The sequence below is a fragment of the Corvus kubaryi genome, unplaced genomic scaffold (assembly GCF_017639235.1).
Source record: "Corvus kubaryi isolate FWS band 111438036 unplaced genomic scaffold, C.kubaryi_AGA036_p1.0 37312, whole genome shotgun sequence".
Lineage (NCBI taxonomy): Eukaryota > Metazoa > Chordata > Aves > Passeriformes > Corvidae > Corvus > Corvus kubaryi.
The window spans coordinates 4334015-4352116 of NW_024581098.1; the positions used below are offsets into that span (position 1 = coordinate 4334015).

The following is an 18102-nucleotide window of genomic DNA, read 5'->3' on the forward strand; positions in this document are numbered from 1 at the left end:
ATTTTTATGAAAAAGGCATATCACACAGAGAAATGTTGTCCCCTCTGAAATGTGAGTCCCCTTTGCAGAGTGCATCTAGTAAAGGAAATACCAATATAATTTGGTTACAGAAGCACAGTAATGTATTTTGCCTAGAATTCCTCAAAAAAAGAAAGCAAACTGCTTGGGCTATCCAAACAAATTCAGCCTGAAGCAAACACCTGCCATGCACATTTTTAGATCAAAGGTTTAAAGTTTGGCAAAATTTAAGGAGAATCTTCTTTTGAGACAGCCTTCTTTTTTCAGAATAATAGTTTTGCCTATAATAATATCTACTACCTTCTGTGTGACCCAGAATCTGGCCATTTTAATGGATCAGACACCTTAGGCGTAAGTACGTACTCTAAATGCAGAATGCATTTATATTATGAATAGTTATAATTTTGTAAAATAAAATAGCATTTTATTCATGGAGGGTCTTTTCATTCTCAGGGGTAAAAGAGAAACAGTTGTATTCAGATCAACTGAATGTCACTATTTAAAAACAGCTAAGAGGAGAAACAGGTTTGTAATCGTAACCCAATGTGATGCTAGCATGTCATCACTGTCCAGAACAGGTAATTGAAGCTGTGAAAAAGCATCATGACTGAGTTCCAGGTGCTGTTCACTTTATGTTCTTAGTGGGGCCATGTGCCTTGTTTAAACAAGCAAACACTCCTAGCTTTGGGTTCATCGACAAGTATCTCAGTGTTGTTCTAGTGCTATGCAGCTAGACTGTAATAAAAGATAAGCAGGTGAAAATTGTGGTTTCCTATGAACTGCCAGGTAACAGAAATAAAAAAATGTTCTGGTCTAAATAAGATGCAGTTACATATTTCTATTTGGGATTTTCTTTCATCTTAACTTTTGTTTGCAATATAGAGAGTAAAAATATAGTGGCAACATTAATAAATATGGACCTAGAAACAATGCCACTGGTATAATGAATTAGGCTTGAATAGGCCTGAGCTTCAAATAGTATCATATAATTTTTTATCCAGTTTGATTCCTCAGATAAAAAATTACAGGTTAAAATATTAACTTGATTTCATTTATATTAGTGCAAGTCAGGTATGAATTTAATGAAGTATCTAGATTCATCATAACAAAAAACTTAGAGGTGAGAACAGATTAAGGTACCCTGAATCATAAGGTTCCTCTCTAGTAGGACAGTACTGTCAGGTAGTTCATACATCATTCTCCCAAATTTATGCCGATATTATCGATGATATTAGTGCCACGTGTAATGAAGGAATTAAATAATTATGGGACCATATGGTGCTCTCTGCTGTGAGTCACAGAGGGGAGCCACAACACCAGAGGAATGATAGTGAAGCCCCAAAGCAGAAGAATGGCAAGGGCAACTCCTTGGGAACATCATTTATCCTCCTCAGAAGCTCCCAAAGGTGTCACTCCAGCAAAGCCATTGGCTCACTCTTTCCTTGTTTTCAGGATGAGGACTGGGAGAAGACTGCTTGCTGCAAAAATTGTCCTCCCATCCACCTGTATCACCTTGCACCCATGGCAGATTCAAGAATTACAGAAACAGGAATCCTGGGATCTCCTTTCCTCTTGAATCCCCAAAATCTGGAGCTTGCTTGTCTATTTCCTTTTTCCTTCAGTCCTGCTCTCACAGCAAAGCAAACATCAAAACCAAGGTGAATTTCACATAAATATTTGCCTACTGTACGTATTGCTACACCTTGACTGCTGGAGCTGGATGCTGTTGCCTTCTCTGCCAGCGTTTGGCTCGATGTGTTCAGAATACTTAAGAAACACAGCACTGAAAAACAAAGGAGCAAGCAACAATGACGTATTTAACTCATGTATACCATGCCTTTTTAAGTCTCTACATCTGACAAAAAATAAAAAAAATCAGGAAAAGCTAATTACTATATGCCACTGATATGACCAAGAAGAGCATCTGCCAGAACAGTATTGGTGCCTGTAGGGACAGGGAGATCATGACAAAGCCTACAAAGTCTGCTTTTGGGTTAGAAGTGCTCTTTAGCTAAGTCACTTGAGGTTTTTATTTTTTGAATCATTCCCTCAGCTACTGCTCTGCTGTTGACTCAGGAATTCACTTGGCCCCTCCTGCGTCAGTGGGTTCATCAGTTTATTCTAAGCTTGCAGGCAACATAATGTGATCGAGTTGTTACCTTCTCACAAAACTGTATTTCTGACCACATGCATAAATGTTATTTATGTTGCAATTAATATTGTAAAAAGAATAAATTTTTGGGTTTGGCTCCATTGTGCTAGGCATAATGAAATGTTTTCAAAATACAAGATGCATTTTAAAATATGATACATAATAGCATCAGCTATTATGGGCTTGTAATTTTGGAATTAGAAACACTAGCAAAAGTTGTGTTGGACACCAGCCATTACAAACTGTCAGTTTCTCAATAAATATAGCAATTTTCATGTAGTTAAACCTCAAAACTTTTGAATGTCTTTTAATTCTTTCAAGACAAGAAATTGGGTAGCCACCTAACTGGATAACCACCAATCCCTCTCACTGTTTACTGCCAAATCCTTTCATATGCTCCCCCAACCACCATTTTCCTTATCATATAGTAATGCAGCATACTTGGAATTATTTTAACTTTTTACAAAATCAAGATTTTGATAACCCAAAACCAGTTTTCTACTTAATTTGATTTTCTTGGCCTAAAGCAGATTGTTTTATTAATATGTCCTAAGTTGTTGTGTTTTGTCCCTCTCTCACCTGCATTCTTTTTCAGACTTGAGAATGGTATCAGAAAAAGTGAGATTTGAAAATAGTTACAGTAACAGCAGACAAGCAGGAAGAGACAGATTTCAGGAAACAAAATAATTCTTAAAATAAAAGGGAAGGGGCTCCAGTATTTAAAAAAAGATTTTTCAAACTGGAAAATCTACTATTTGGGTGAAGGTTTTGACTGTGATTCAGGTTGGGGTTTTTTTCTATTTTTTCATTGAAAAAGAGAGTTTGTCTACTTTCCCTCATATTGTTTTTAATATGCACAGGCAGAACAAAAAATATTATGTACAAAGATCTTTAATATTTTACAGGCTCATTTGGAAAGATGCAGCATACTCAGAGCTTCCATGGAATCTAATGGGACTTGTGGAAACCTGGTATCTCCAAAAATCAGGCCATTAATTTTGAAAATGTGCATTAATTACTCTCTAGGCTGTAATAGCTCACTTGATATTACTATAATCTACATTCTTTTGAAAAAGTGTATTTTTCACCTGGTACACCGCGCTTGCTCCTAAAGAGCAGTCATATCTTATCATGTAAAAGCTTCTTTATAACTGATCCAATTATTGACCTGTGGCATTGACCTTAATGAAATGTAATATTTCCAAAGGAATGGTACAATCCATTGCGTTAATCTGGTTGACAGGCATACTCCTGAAGTCTTCATGATAACGATAGCTATGGAATTTATCGAAATAATTAACTTGATGAAAGGCAAACCCGTGTATTTCCCCTAAGTAATGAATTACGTGGTATAAATGTCCATTTTCTAAATTAGAACTAGTCTAGAGTATGCAGCAGCATTTGCAGAATTTGCCAAAACCCACAGCTGTTTTCAAAAACATTCTCTGTTGGTAGATTTTCAGATGTCTTTAAAACATTTTTGTTCTAGACCGAGACCCAGCACACTGTTTATGTGTTCCAAATACTTGCAGATTAAGGAAAAACTGATTCCAGTCTTAACTGTGGATTGTAACAATAACTACAGTTAGCCAAAAGTGAAAGCCTTCAGGTAAGTACTCCCACTTGGAATCACTTCACTTAGGATCCTTTGTGCTGAATGCGATTCCTAGGATAAGCATTGTCTTTTCTATATGTCAATATAAAATCCTTTTTTTAAGTAGTGTCACTCTCAGCCACCACATTTGGTGCAATTAAGTGCTGTTAGATGCTTTCATGTCATGTGGTTATAGCTGGGTAGATTAATAGGAACTTCTATATGGAAATTTCTTTCCTGTTATTGTTCTCCCTGAGCAGTTGATGGCTAAGTTAATTCTCTTTAGTTTTGTCATGCACTAAAGCACACATTGCCAAGCTATGATAAGCTTTACGCAGGGACAAAAAAACGCTCTTGTGTCCATCAAAGTCTTAAACTTGCATTTTAAACTTTGGCCTGACCTGATGTGCCATTCAAAAAGCTTCAAAAGATTATTTTTTTAAGAAAGGTTCAATATGTCCCGAGGCTATCGGTTTTGAGTTAAACTGGGTGAAGTAGAAATATTTTACTCATCAGCTTTGCAGTCACAGAGTTTGCCTCAGCTAGAACAAAACTGCTGAGGCATTTAGAGAAAATTAACCCCCCATCCTGGCAGCCAGATGTGACTGGTTTCTGATGAATGCACATGAGTGGGCTGAAAAACCAAGAGACTGTGAAATTCCTGTCAGGTCCGTACAGCGCAGAATGGGCTATTGACTGCTTTCTATATTTCCCTCCATCATTCTTCTTGAACGCTGCCATTAATTTCCCCTCCTGCTCTGACTTGGGAATTTAATTTTTTTTTTCTGTTATATTTTTTTCCTCCTTCCTCCCCCCACCTAGCTTCTCGCCTGTCCCCCGCGCCCTGACCCCGTTGCTGCCGTGTCCGTGGCCGTGGGCATTGGCGCCGCTGGCGTGGCCGTCCCAGCTGCAGGCGCTGCAGGGCCGATGGAGCCCGGCCGCGCTGGCCGAGCGGTGGAGCCTCTCCAGGGCGGCCTCTCCAGCCAGGCTGGGCTGGCGAGGATCCAGGCAGCCTCTCAGGAGAACGCTCAGAAAATATTAGCTGTGCAGGTAGGTGATTGCAGGGAAGTCGGAAAGATCATTCTGATCTAGATTGAAAAGCAAATGATGGGTAGTGTGATGAAGCATTAAAACCATATCCCATCAGAGTTTTATAAATTTTTAACCTCTTTAATAAACTGGAATTGCATGAAGGATGAATTCAGTAAGTTAGCACATATACCATGCATAGATTGAAAAAAGAGGGGGAGATTAGATTTATTTCTCACAAACCTTTGAGAAGATTATTATAAATACATTGAATATAAATATTTGAAACACAGAGTGGCATTGCTGCTGCTGCTCAGTTGTTTTAGAAGATGTTATTTTGTCCTGTTTTGTGCAAATATTATTTCTGTGGTAAACAATATTGTCATTTTCACTGTATTCATATTTAGTATCTTTAGAAGGGGACTGTTTCTAAGAAGTATCACACTTTCCTAACTCAGTTATACAATAATTTTCCCTTATTTGTAAAGAAGCAGCATTGTGGGTATATGAGATTTAAAAATGGTTTCCAATGATGTATGGGTTTTCATTTTATGACTTGTTCCCCAGATAAATACATTTATCAGAGAAAATAACTACTGTACAGCATAGTTTGAATGTTCTTGTTATTTTTGTCTTGTGCTATGGTATCTTATTCATATTTCTGTAAAGCCACTCCTTTCAATCTCTTCCCATAGTTAATGGCCATAACCAGATGGCATTTGTGAAGAGTTTTTAAAAGACTTGAAATATTTCTTCAGACTTATTCCTTGCAAAAGGAGTTACATTGCTGGTGCAGCTTTAGTGCAGCATTTTCTTGCAATCTCTGTTGTTTAATATTTAACAGTCAAGCTTTGTTGTATGATGGCTGAAAAAATTTTACTACATTTTAATATTATGTAATTACACTTCACACTTATTATCTGATGCATTAATATGTAACTTGAGTAAGTTCTAGAATTCCATTAAGTTACATCAGCATCACAATCTGTTTTCAGTATCTCACTAAAGAGGATTTTTATTTTAAAATTCCAAGTTTCTGTATTTGTTTCATGGAATCATACATGTTCTACTTATGCAAGAGATTTACAAAATCCCAATCATACCAAAATCAGAAATTCAATACAAATAATTAAGACAAAAATATATTCAGATTTTATACTTTTGTAATGGGTTTTAACACTCTTTTATGGAATTATATGGAATTTTTGGGTTGTTACATATGCCAAATATTGCACTGGCCTCAGTGAAAACACTTTTTTTCATTCAGATTCCTCATTTAGCATTTGAAAAACCAGAAAAGCTTCTTTTTGATTCTTGCAGGGGGGGATTTCTTAGATGATTTCTGTTCTCTCCTGTGTTTAACTCCTCCAGTAGTGAGCAGGAGAACAGAGGTGATCTGGGGGCAGCCCAAAGCTCCTGAATATAAATAAGGGTGACGTAGAAGCCACAGGTGGCAGACGGTTTCCCCACACACAAATCTTTACATTAATCTAATGTTCTGCAATATTTTAATAGCTGTACTGCAAACCTCATCTGCATTGGAACGCCTCTGCCAACAGCCAGTCCTTGGAACAATGGATGAGTGTGGCAGAAAACCTTCACCTTAGCACACATTTTTCCATGCATGCTGTCCCTGCTGAGAACCCATGTCAGTAAATCTTGTCAACCTGAATAACTCAACTAGCAGGAAACAAGTCTAAACTAAGCTTTTAAGGTGTAAGACCCAGCACCACCTGAGGGTGTTCAGAACTGAGTAGCTTGGACCTACCTTTGACAATGTCTTGTTCAAAGTGCGGAAAACATTCTGTTCCCTCTCTGCTTTTATTATCCACTACATATTTTTCTGATATTCTGATCCTTTTCTGGTATTCTGATATTCTTTCTATGTTTTTATGCAGTTTGACTGATAATAACTTAAAATTAAAATAACAAACAAGGAAAAATTATAAAGCTAAAATGGAAGTAGTTCAGCTAAGAGCAATTACCAAGGTGTGTATAAGAGAGGACTTCCCTTCAGCAATGTGCTGGTTTTATATTTTGGAGGTCTTGGAAGTTGTTTAATTATATATGGACTGGTGTCTTTGTAAATATGTTATTGTCAGATTGATCTATTCTTCTGCCAATTAAGTTCTCTCACCGATGACATTAACATAGTGGCACACACATCCAAAATAAAATCTGACAGTTGTTCCTCTCCCTTCCTTTTCTCTCAGCCAGAAATATCCTGAGTTTGTTGTTCCTAGTGACCCTCTAACATTAAAGTATGAGGATGACAACATGCTGCACTGAGAAGTGTGTGGCAAAATGGTGATTCCTGCTCATCAGAGCTTCTGTCCCAGCATTTCCTTGACCAGAGCAAGCAGGAGCAGGTGAATGACAGAGGAAGAGTGCATTAGGAGAGGCAGCAGATACAGTACATTGGCTGCCTAAGTGTTTTCTAATATTTTACAGAAGCCGTGACCTGGGTGAAATCCAAAAAGAGACTTAAAAGTAGATAATGGAGGAGGTTTCTGCCTTCTCACTAGGTGCTTTTTAACTACCAACACCCTCCAGTTATACCCAGCATCAGAGTTTTGGGAGAATTGTGATGTGAAAATAAAGAGCTGCCTCAGAAGAGAAGACAGATTTGACCAGAGGTTGCATCATTACTTGTCAACATTAGTCCTGTTTAGTGACATGAAAAGATTTTTTTTAAAAAAACCAAAATGCAATTTTAATTTTTTTTCAATCAGACTTTTAAATACATATTTCCTGGGTTTTATCATTATCATTGTAGCCATTTTCTTTTTCAATATTTAACATTTGCATTGGAAACTGGAATAATTAACTGATTACTTAGTGTCTGTATGTTTTCTGAATGCACTTCTGGCAGAAAATGAAATTTTAACGTTGAGCATTTCAATTGTGATCTTAAAAAATGGGATAAGATATTCTTCCATATTAATAGCAAAGAATAAATAAGTTTGCAATCAAATCAATTACTAGAACAGAGATCAATGACTGAAATAATTTATACTTCCAATTTTGGTTCTTCATCATTTCATTTTTCTTTAGAGCAAAGTGCAGGGCTTTTCCTTGAGTGAGACTATTTCATCTTGTGGTACTCTACCTTTTTAAAAAATTTCTTAATTTTTTAAAAATTTCTTTACTGCCTCTGATTGCAACCAGTAGCCGAATTTGAGAGATTACAATCTACAGATATTTTTTGTTTGAGAAAATGCACTGGAAGTGCTTTAGAAGTGCATGAGCAGTGCTTTGCTCTTTTTATTCTGGGAAGTTTGCATATATGCACCACAGCTCTGAAAAGAGACTTTGTTTTTATTGTGGTAGTCAAAGAAAATTCTACACACTCCATTATAGATATACTTTTCTGGTGTTTTACCATCACTGTCAGCACAGTCCGTGTTCTATGGTTTACTGGAGGATTTCAGCCTTCAAACATCCTTCAACAATTACTAAATAAATTTTTAGTCCAGCAGAAAATAATAGAAGTAACCTCTTTAATTCTGAAAAAACCTGAAAATATGTAAAACCTTTTGTACCTAGTGTACAGGCAAGGTATATATTATGTTAATTACTTTTGCTTTTCCAGTAATGTTTTGTAGTTTCAATAACTTGGCTCTTGAATAAGTTCAATTAGCTATCTAATTGCAAAAATGATATATGATGGCAGATGTAGCTTTAGTTGGGACTGTGCCTGTGCTTTAATTCTGACAGTCTTCAATTTAGACCATCCTTTTAGATGATTTATCTTGACTATAGTTATATCAGAATCATTTTGGGGGTCAAAGTGCTACAGGAAAAGATAACATCACTGCTATTCTCATTGTAACTTTAAAGGATTTCACACTTACCTTTTCTGATGGTGGCAAGACAAAGGTACCTTTTATTAAATGCAAGATTATTGGTTTAATTTTTAATGGATCAGCAGCTTTGATAACCATTCACACCAGCACGAAGTGATGCAAAAATAGATCATCAGAATTTAGAGTTTAGAAATGCCTCACTTGGTAGCAGTTTTATCCATTTTCATCAGGTGGACATAGCTACATAAGGCACCAAAGAAAAAGGCACCAATCAACCCAAAGTCTGTCACTCTGACTGAAGGTTGCTGTGATTATTTATGTATTTTCTGCAGTTTTACTCAAGTTGCTCGATTAGCCTGAAATCCTTAAAACTTTTTGGCAAAGCTCTTGTAGATCAAAATAAGTCCACTGTACTGAAATACACCAATTTACACCAGAAGAGTTTTGGTGTCTGTTTTGTCTTTATTAGAGCAATTTTGCAAGGGGCCACCAGAGTAAGGAGTGACTCTTCTTTACTAAGGCTTTGAATTTTTGGTGAATCTGGCACAGGCACCTCAGTGGATACTAATTCTTAATGGAGGAAATATTTTACTGACTGTGCAGAACTGTGCTTTTCATGCCACCCTGTTCTACCTCCTTACAAGAAATTCAGTGTGGTTCCACTAAGGCCAGGAGAAACTGGAATCCTGCATGTTGCAAGCAGTTTTACCCTTCTGCTCTCTGGAAACCACACATTCTGAACTTGCTTCTTAGCTGTCAGGTGGTAGCCAGTTTAAACACATCTTTTGTTCTCTAACTTATTAACACAGGTGTGTTATGGTGTCCCTCAGGGCTGATGCTCTTCAAAATCTGTACGCCTTCTCTTTTATTTTTCTCTGTTATGGGTTGAGTTATCACCATTTACGCTGATTGCACTCAGTTGTGCCTTTTTTGCCTGCTAATTTCACTTTAGCAGTCTTGCTGTTTCTGTCTTGTCTTGGAGACATATGGCGTTGGATGACAGATAATGTTTCTTAAGGGGACATGGCTGCACACCTTTTAATTAGTTCTAAGCTTTTGTGTTTAGTCACATTTATTCATAATAACCATATAAAATATTCAAGTTACATTTTTCTGGGTTTATTATTAATTTATAAAATATTTATCTTGTACAGTGCAGGGGAATTGAGACAAGCTATTTTTGCTTCTGCTCATGGGGGTAATTCTTATGAGTTGAAAAACGTGTTACTTAGTTAATCATGTTCTAAAAAAACACAGAAATCAGCATCCAGTGTATAGTTTCTAAAAATACATGGCTTTCCTCTCAAATGCTTATGAATTTTGAATAATAACATCTGGAATTCTTCAAAATATGATCTCACATTTTGTTTAAAATCTTAAAGCAATTATTTTCTCTAGATTTTTCTATATTGAGTTGATGACCCTGACAAACATTCACCAAAATCTTTGAATTTACATATTGTGTAGGTTTAGTGACAAATACAGCTGCCATGGCATGGACACTAAAAGTTCATGACCATTTATTTTGTTGCTGCATGATGAAAGTGACCTTTCCAGTGTGAGAAGGGAAAGCAGTCTCAAAATAAGCCAAACTCATTCAAGAAATTAGAACTTGCTTGATTTTTTTGCCTCATTTTCACAGTCTGTGATTTTGCTTATCACATGGCAAAACTCCAATATCTTTATTCTGACATAATTTCCTTTACCATTTTTTAAGTGAAGTGTACATACAATTTGGCACAACTCAGCTCCATTTAGATTTTTATGCCACTTCTGCCTTAACGCACCAAGCTTCTTAAGCTTCTCATAAACCCTTTATTTTTCAAAGCTTCATGCCCAAATACACCCTTATATAACCACAAACATTTCCTAGCTTGCACAGAAACACCTAACTGCTTCAACTCTTCTACGGCTTCACTTAAAAGTTTCGCCATATGAAATCAATATGATGTGAGTCAAAGAGTTCAGAAATGTGGTTGCCACCTAAAAGCTCTAGTGTATAGTAGGAAGACAAACAGTTCTCCTAGTTACCTGTCCATGATGGAGGCTAGAAAATGGTCTCTGCAGAGAAACAAGTTAGTTTTGTGTTTTTAAGATTAACCAAATCAGCTTTGTTTTGGAGAGGAATCATTTAGTTTATTTGCAGGGGTACATTTTGAATAGAGAATATTTGTGTAGAAGTATGTATCAGTATTTTGAGTACTAAAAATTGTGACCTAACAGAAAATGGAAGGATAACAGCTAATCTAAGAGATTTATTTTTAAATTTCTTCTGAAAGAAGATTTCCTAAGAGTTACATTTTTTCACTATTCAGCACCACTTACTGGAATCCGACTTTGTATATTACCAGAATAGGCCTAAATGTTCACTTTCTTACACTTCTTAACATGTACACACAGAAATGTTTTAATAATTTAAAATGTGCTGACTGATAGAAATGTATAGATAATTTTTTTCAATAGCGAAACATAAATTACAGAATTAAGAGTTTATTAAAGGTAGCTATATATGACTTTAAAGGATGATGGAATTACTAGACAAACTTCCTTTTACATTCAGCAAAATTTATTCTCCCCCTAAAGAGATTTATAAGCCAGAAATCCTGTCTGTGAATTCTTGCTCTTTCCACCTGTAGGCCTGATTACTCACATTTGTGGGCCAAACACTCAAAACTCCAGTCAAATCTGAGGAACTGGCAGGCATATTCTCTCTGCTACTCTTACTGTCAGCAGGGCTGCTCAAACCAGTAGGTCTTAAAAGACAAAAAGAGACGAACCACATGACTTCCAGATTCTTAAAAATTGAGTCGTGTCACTTCTACAGCCGTCTTTAAACCTCAGATTATTCTCTATGTTCCCTGAGAGACTCACATTTTAAAGCTCAATGGAATAAAAATGTGCTGAAATACTTACAGTGGATTGAGAAGTTTGCAAAAAAATATTAAAGTTGCCTTGCTTGATGCCTTTTGCAGAACCTGAAGACAACTGGATATCTATTTCTTGAAGTAGCATAAATTTTACTTTTTTTACATAAGTAACTAAAATCTGTGTTGAAATGTTACACAAAATACTCTGAATAAAGTCCATATAAATAATTGAAATCCTAGCATTTCTACATTGAGTACGAGGTTTTTGTAATCTTAATCATTTTCTTGCAAGATCTTTTTTTAAACTGTCAAATCTCCAAGAATATAAACCATTATATTGGCTCTTACCTTGATCATCAGACTTAGTAACAATAAACTTAATCTGCCCCTTTAACTAATGCAGTAAAAAATAACTGTAGTAGACTGCTGTCTGTGCACCATTCATTAATTTACTGCTCAAACTTTTTGACTAATCAAAGCACCTCCAGCTCATGGAGTCTGCTTTTCCCAACCCAGTGTCTGTGCTGCATCTCATCCCAGACTACTGTCAAACCTCTTTCCTGCACCTAACTCATTCCCAGACTGCTGGCCCAGCCATTTCTGCTCTCCCTTCCTACTTCTTTTCTAGGCCTAATCTCTGGCACTGCCTATTTCCATTTTCCTCTGTTTCCTTGTTGCTCTCTCAAGTCCTAGTCTCCATCTTTTTTTCCCAACCAGTGGTCACCTTCTTCTGCCTCTCAGCCTCTGAGACCTGCCAGTTCCAGGCTTTACCCTGATCTGACAGACCACTGACAGCTTTCCTTCCCTGCAGCTCAATTTTATAACCTCATAAAGCCTTCTCCAAATCCAGCTGTTGCTCCATTTTGGCTCTTTCTCTGTCACATTCAAATCAAGCCACTTCCTCCTCCACCAGCACCTACTGGGAAAAATGAGAGCGCAAGCAGCACACCTAGTCTAAAGCCCCTAGACCCAGCTCAAACCACAGCAGTCCTGAGATACTACTGCAGGAGAAGCATTGCCAATCACCATGCTCAAGTTTGCAAAACTGCGGTTTTCAGAGCTACTGAGCTCAAGCTCACATTTAGTAATCATGGGCAAACTGTTTTCAGAGCTCAATGCCTAAGTTTTTGATATGTTGTAATTAAAAAAAAATAAGAAGATATTAGAATGGATACTATAAAAGCAAATTCATGACAACTTTCACAATATGCAATGCTCTCAACCCTACCTACAGTTCAGGAGGAGTCCTTCATATTAGAGGAAAATTAGTTGGAGTAATTTAAAGACCAGTGTTTCAAAATCCAGAAATAATTAATTAAAGTTCTCCCTAGAAAACTGCATAGGTATCCTTGAACCTCTGTGCAGAGCTTAGCTGTTGTGGTCTGAGTGGGTGTATTGTGACTATCTGGGACAGGATGGGAAAGCAGATACACGATCAAAATATCTCAAAATATTTTATTACAGTTCTGTGAAAAGTTTAAGGCTAAATTATAGGTAACACTGAGGTTTATGTGATGATTCTCTAGCTCATGAATCTCTCTTTTGAGACCTTGGCCAAATATGACAACCTCTCAAAGACCAATAATTTGGTTCACAAAATTCCCTTCTCAAGTAAAACCACAATGGTTTCACATGTACTTGCTCCTTCAAGATACCAGTGGTGGTTTTGATTGACAACAAAATACAACAATGATCCAACAAGTAAGATGGTTATTCAGTTGTTAAGAAAATGAAGCAACACTTCATAGTTTTGCTTTTCCAGAAATTGACAGAAATTTTCGGTGTATAATTAAGAAAAGTTAAATACAGCCCATTTGTAGGAAGAAAAGATTAAGAATAGGATTTATGAAGTTATTCTGTTGCCAAATGAGCAAATGCTTAGCTCTGGTTTTATTAGTAAAAACTACAGAATTTAATTTCTTTATCCAGTACAGTGAGTAAAGGCTCAGAGAAATTACATTTTAAATTAATGATTCAACCTTACAACATCACTTTGGGTTATTTGAAGTTTAGTAACCTCCTTCTACCCATTTTAAACATATATCAAAACACAGGTTTAATGATAAACTGTTTACATGTTGAAAGCTCCTTCTTGGCAGCTCTTCTGTTTTTGTCATCACCTGAATTAATTATGGTAGCTCAGAACATCTCTAGCAAACATGATGATATATCATAGATTATAAACTCATCTACTGAACTCTTAACCATGGTTGCAAAGTAGATTATTTTGTTTAAAGACAGCAGTTTAAAAATTTAGACATTTAATTTAATTATCCTCTCCCAGAAGTATAAGAAGAAATCAGAATCCTAGTGTGAATAGCAATATACTTGCATAAGAAAACTTACAGAAGCGTTTTCGCCTCAAACTCAATAATTTTGCTTATAATCACTAACTATGTTTTTGTTTTACAGAACCAGTATGATTTGGAAAAAGAATAAAATTGCTTTTAAAGTGCAAAAATAATTATGAACCACTTGAAATGTAATGTCTGTATTTTATTTCTCATCAGAATTCATTAGTGTGTAACATCAATAATTTAGCCCATCATTTGCCAACACTGACTTGGCTCAGTAGTTCAATCATGTAACCCTGTAAACTCACTTTCCATTAAAATGAATGTTGCTGACAAAGGATAACTAAAGAGATACTTCATTTATTAGCTAAAGAGATACTTCATTTATCAACATTTTTAAATTAGAAGTTTGGGACCACAGACACTTAGCTGGATAAATTATTCAAAGGGATCTTTGCATTAGGCCTAAAGATGTTTATAGAATCAAATACAATGTTATCCAGAATTATAACACCCTTTCATTTGTGTAACATGTAATTCACAGTATAATATTCCAGAAACCAACAGAGCCACCTGCAGAGAATCAAATGACCTACCAGTATGAAAACCCTGTCTGTCATGTGCAAAATTATCAAATGTGTAATATCCCATCTTTTGATTGACTCAATCAAGCATTTCACACAGAAAATTCCTTACAATAAACTCCTTGAAACAGGCAATATAATTTTCCCAAGTTGCATTTGAGGAATTAAATGCTTTACATTATTTTACTGTGAGAACCTTCTTTAAATCCAGTAACTATCTTCTCCAAATGTATCCTTTAAAAATATTCAGGATTCCAATGTGATGCCTCAGCTTGTTGCTTCTCCGTCCTTATTCCTTTCTACCTATTCCTTCTTACCAGAGTACTGGGTTCATTTTCTAAACTTCAGTCCTTTCTTTTTTTTCATTTTTGTTATCATAATGCAACTTGGATGTAAACATTTGTTTCCTTTTTTTTTTAATTACATAGATACCTGTACCATGAGAGGACAAAGTTATGAATTAAATAAAACCCTCTAACGTTATGACTTTTGCTTATGCCTGGGAAGATAGCTCTGGAAACCAAATCCTTCCTAAGGATAAATGAGTAAACATCTGTCACAGGATTGACATAACATGACTGTCATCTGACTGTGTACTCTGGAGGGCTGCTGCTAGCTAGAAGGAACCAATTAAGGACAGAAGCAGAAAGCAAATAAAAATGTTACAATACCAGTTAGGTCAAGCCATCACATTGCTGTCCAATTCCCCTTACTTTTTTCTATCTACCTAAATCGAATGCTTACAGTTTCTCTATAAAGTATCCCCATCCTTATTCTTTTCTCAAACTTTGTGCTGGAGAAACAAGAACCACTCTTCCTTTAAGTGATGTTCCATGTAAATTCTGTCACAGTCTTTGTGCTCACAGGCTCTTATAAGCGCATTTTTGTGATACTCCAGGCTGAGGACTGAGGGATCAAATTTAGATCCTTGCTTTCAAGTGTTCTCTTAAGAAGTGTTTTTTTCCAAAGTGAATGGGATAATCTTCTGAGCCCAAGCACTGTGGGAACTGAGCATGCATGTGGTAGCAGAGCAGAAATGTGGTTTTAAAACAAATTAAAAGATGCTACTATCAGCTGATTCAGGGATCTGAGGAGCTTTGCACAAAGAAACCTGTCCTTGAAATTTTTCTCTGTTTCGTGAGGTGAGAATGGGTTGGAAAGAACTACACCTTAGAGAACTACTCATTTGTCAGGGATGATTTTGAAGAAAATGAAAACTGAAGAAGTTCTCTTCTGGTAGTGCTATCCTTGCTTGTATCCACAAGGATACACAGTCTGTATAGCATCAGCACTTAGCATCAGTTTTGCTGCATCCACTGGCACTGAGAGCTGAAGACCCAGGAAAAGAGTTTCTTTCTTGCACTTAGCTCCTCCAAAACTTTGATGGGTCACAGCAGTTTCATGAGTGGCGTTAACATGTCAGCTTGTCACAGCTGTTGTGGATGCCTCTGAAGCAACCTTTGCAGTTTTCTGTCCCTCCTGTATGGTGGGGCAACTCCTGTCTTGGACAGTAATGTCCTTGGGGACATGATGGAGAGAAACCAGAGCAAGCCACTCTGTGACTTTCCACTTCCTGCAACACTCCTTAGCCTTGAGTAGTACAAGCTGTCTTTACGGCTGCTCAGTCCTACAGAGCATTTAATATCTATTTTCAGAGATTCTGAATGAATTTGTTTCTAGTTTAATGCAAAGCTTCCCTTTCTTGAGTTTCCATGTATGCTACAGGGACAACAGGAGAAGTATCTGACACTGTGGAAACTCAGAAGCATGACCTTGTGGTTTCAAGGAGGTGTTCTGAAATTTAGGAATACTTACTGAATAGGGGGAATTATGGCAAAAAATATCTTCAGTCTGATCTCATCTGTCTGCTCTGGGATAGGAAAATGTATGGAAGAAATATTGCATGTGTTTATTCTGCCCTTATACTCTTCTCTCATCACCATCATTGCTGGGTGGGTTAGATGGACCACTGGCATGACTCCACATTGCAGTGTGTTTGTGATGCTGTTATGATTGCTGGTTTCTTAGGCAGTATAAACATTTTCCAAATCTATATTCACATTTTATTTCTCTTTATGACTATTCCTATGGGGGGGTTGCATACTTTTCTGGTTATCTTATTGATTTACTGTATTTTCCCATATTTCAGATATTCTGCATCTGCACCAAAAGAGGGTTTGCAGCAGTTAATCCCTTCTCCCCTCAGGCAGCACATTAAATTATTTACTTCTTAGGAGCTCTTTTCTAAGTAACTTTAAACTGTAGTATATGAGAGAACAAGTTTGCACCACTAAATGAGAATCATAACTGCATCTGTAACACATCTAGGAAGAAGCTGATTCTCCAGAAGTTCATTTTACAATACTTCCAAGTTACAATACTCATCAAACAATATTTTGCACATCTAAACTAAAATGCTTGAGGATAAGTCTTAGGGGAATTTGAGATTCACGTGCTCTTTGGGCAGTTACTATTTGACTGCGGGCATGATGTTTCAAGAAAAGAATTTACGTGGCCAAAGTTCATTCCTTGCTCTCATCCTTTTTTACCCCTCCAGCAAATGAGTCTTTCTTGGTCTCCAAAAAGGAGTATTGTTATGAAATTAGTTTCATAAGGAAAAGAATTAAGCTACTCACCTGTTTTAAAGCTTTTCAATCTGGCTCAAATATCCTCATACCTTGCTATTCCTGCAAGACATTAGGTAGAACAGCTGACAAATGAAAAGTCAGTAAGCGCTACTAGGGACAGGGGGCCTGATTTTCAGAGTTTACTTGTTTTAAATCCATTAGTTTCATTACAATTACACCTAATTTAGGTCTGTGTGAAAATCAAGCATTAAGATTGGCTTTTATTTTAGTATTTATTTCTTATGATTTGAGAGCTATTAGTATATGATGCTGTCAAACTAATGGAGCAAATTGAAGATAAGTGACCATATTTAATGTCATTGTATGTTTAAAATAAATGGGTTTTAGTTTCCAAATTTAAATTTTACTTTCATTGAAACACTAATAAAACATAAGACTTCCATAAACTTAATTTACTTAGTACATTGTAAAATGTAGGCTTCTTTCTTTCTTTCTTACAAGTTGAACTTCTTTAGGGAAAGAATTGGAAATTTTTCCATAACCCAAGTCTTCATAAACACTTGATTGAAATGGCACCCAGAAAAAAATCAAGCACTTCCTCAGTAAAAGTTATGCTGAGAATCAAATTACTCCCACTGAAGTCTACAGCTTAATTTGAAAATTCATTTTACATGACTGTAATCCATTTATTTAAATCCTTAATGGAAATGAGATCAGAGGTAAAATGTACAGGTTGTTGTTGTTGTCGTGGGGTTTTTTGGTTGTGTGGATGGGGGTTTTTTTACTTCAGGATTGACAGAACATGTCCACAGCTCTCAGTTTTCAGCTAGTGGGAATCCACGTGCCTGCTCAAACTTGGCCTGACACACACATATCAGTATCATTTTTCCAATGAACCAGCACATAAAATTTTCCTTTAAGACAATGTAATCTTACACATTTTATTAAATCTATTTCGAAATCAAGTCAGTTTCATTAATAAACTATCACCTGATGATTAGTTTTCCCACTTGTAAACTTTAGTTATTAAAAATTACATTCAGCTACATTTACAATATATGTTAATATCACTTTTATTTCATTACTAAAAGACAGTTCCAAATAAAATGTACTGATACTCCAGACCAGATTGCACTGGTGGTGGTTGTTTTAGTTATTAAAAAACACAAA

General features: G+C 36.3%; 1 protein-coding gene across 1 annotated transcript in view; it reads left to right on the forward strand.

Moving 5' to 3' along the window:
- The first annotated feature begins 4273 nt into the window (after nt 1–4273).
- The window catches only part of CCDC178 (coiled-coil domain containing 178), a 17366-nt gene continuing 3537 nt past the window's right edge, over nt 4274–18102 (forward strand). Inside the window, exon 1 of the mRNA XM_042029116.1 lies at nt 4274–4814. Coding sequence (XP_041885050.1) covers nt 4692–4814 — 123 coding nt within the window. The 5' untranslated portion in view covers nt 4274–4691. The remainder of the gene's footprint in view (nt 4815–18102) is intronic.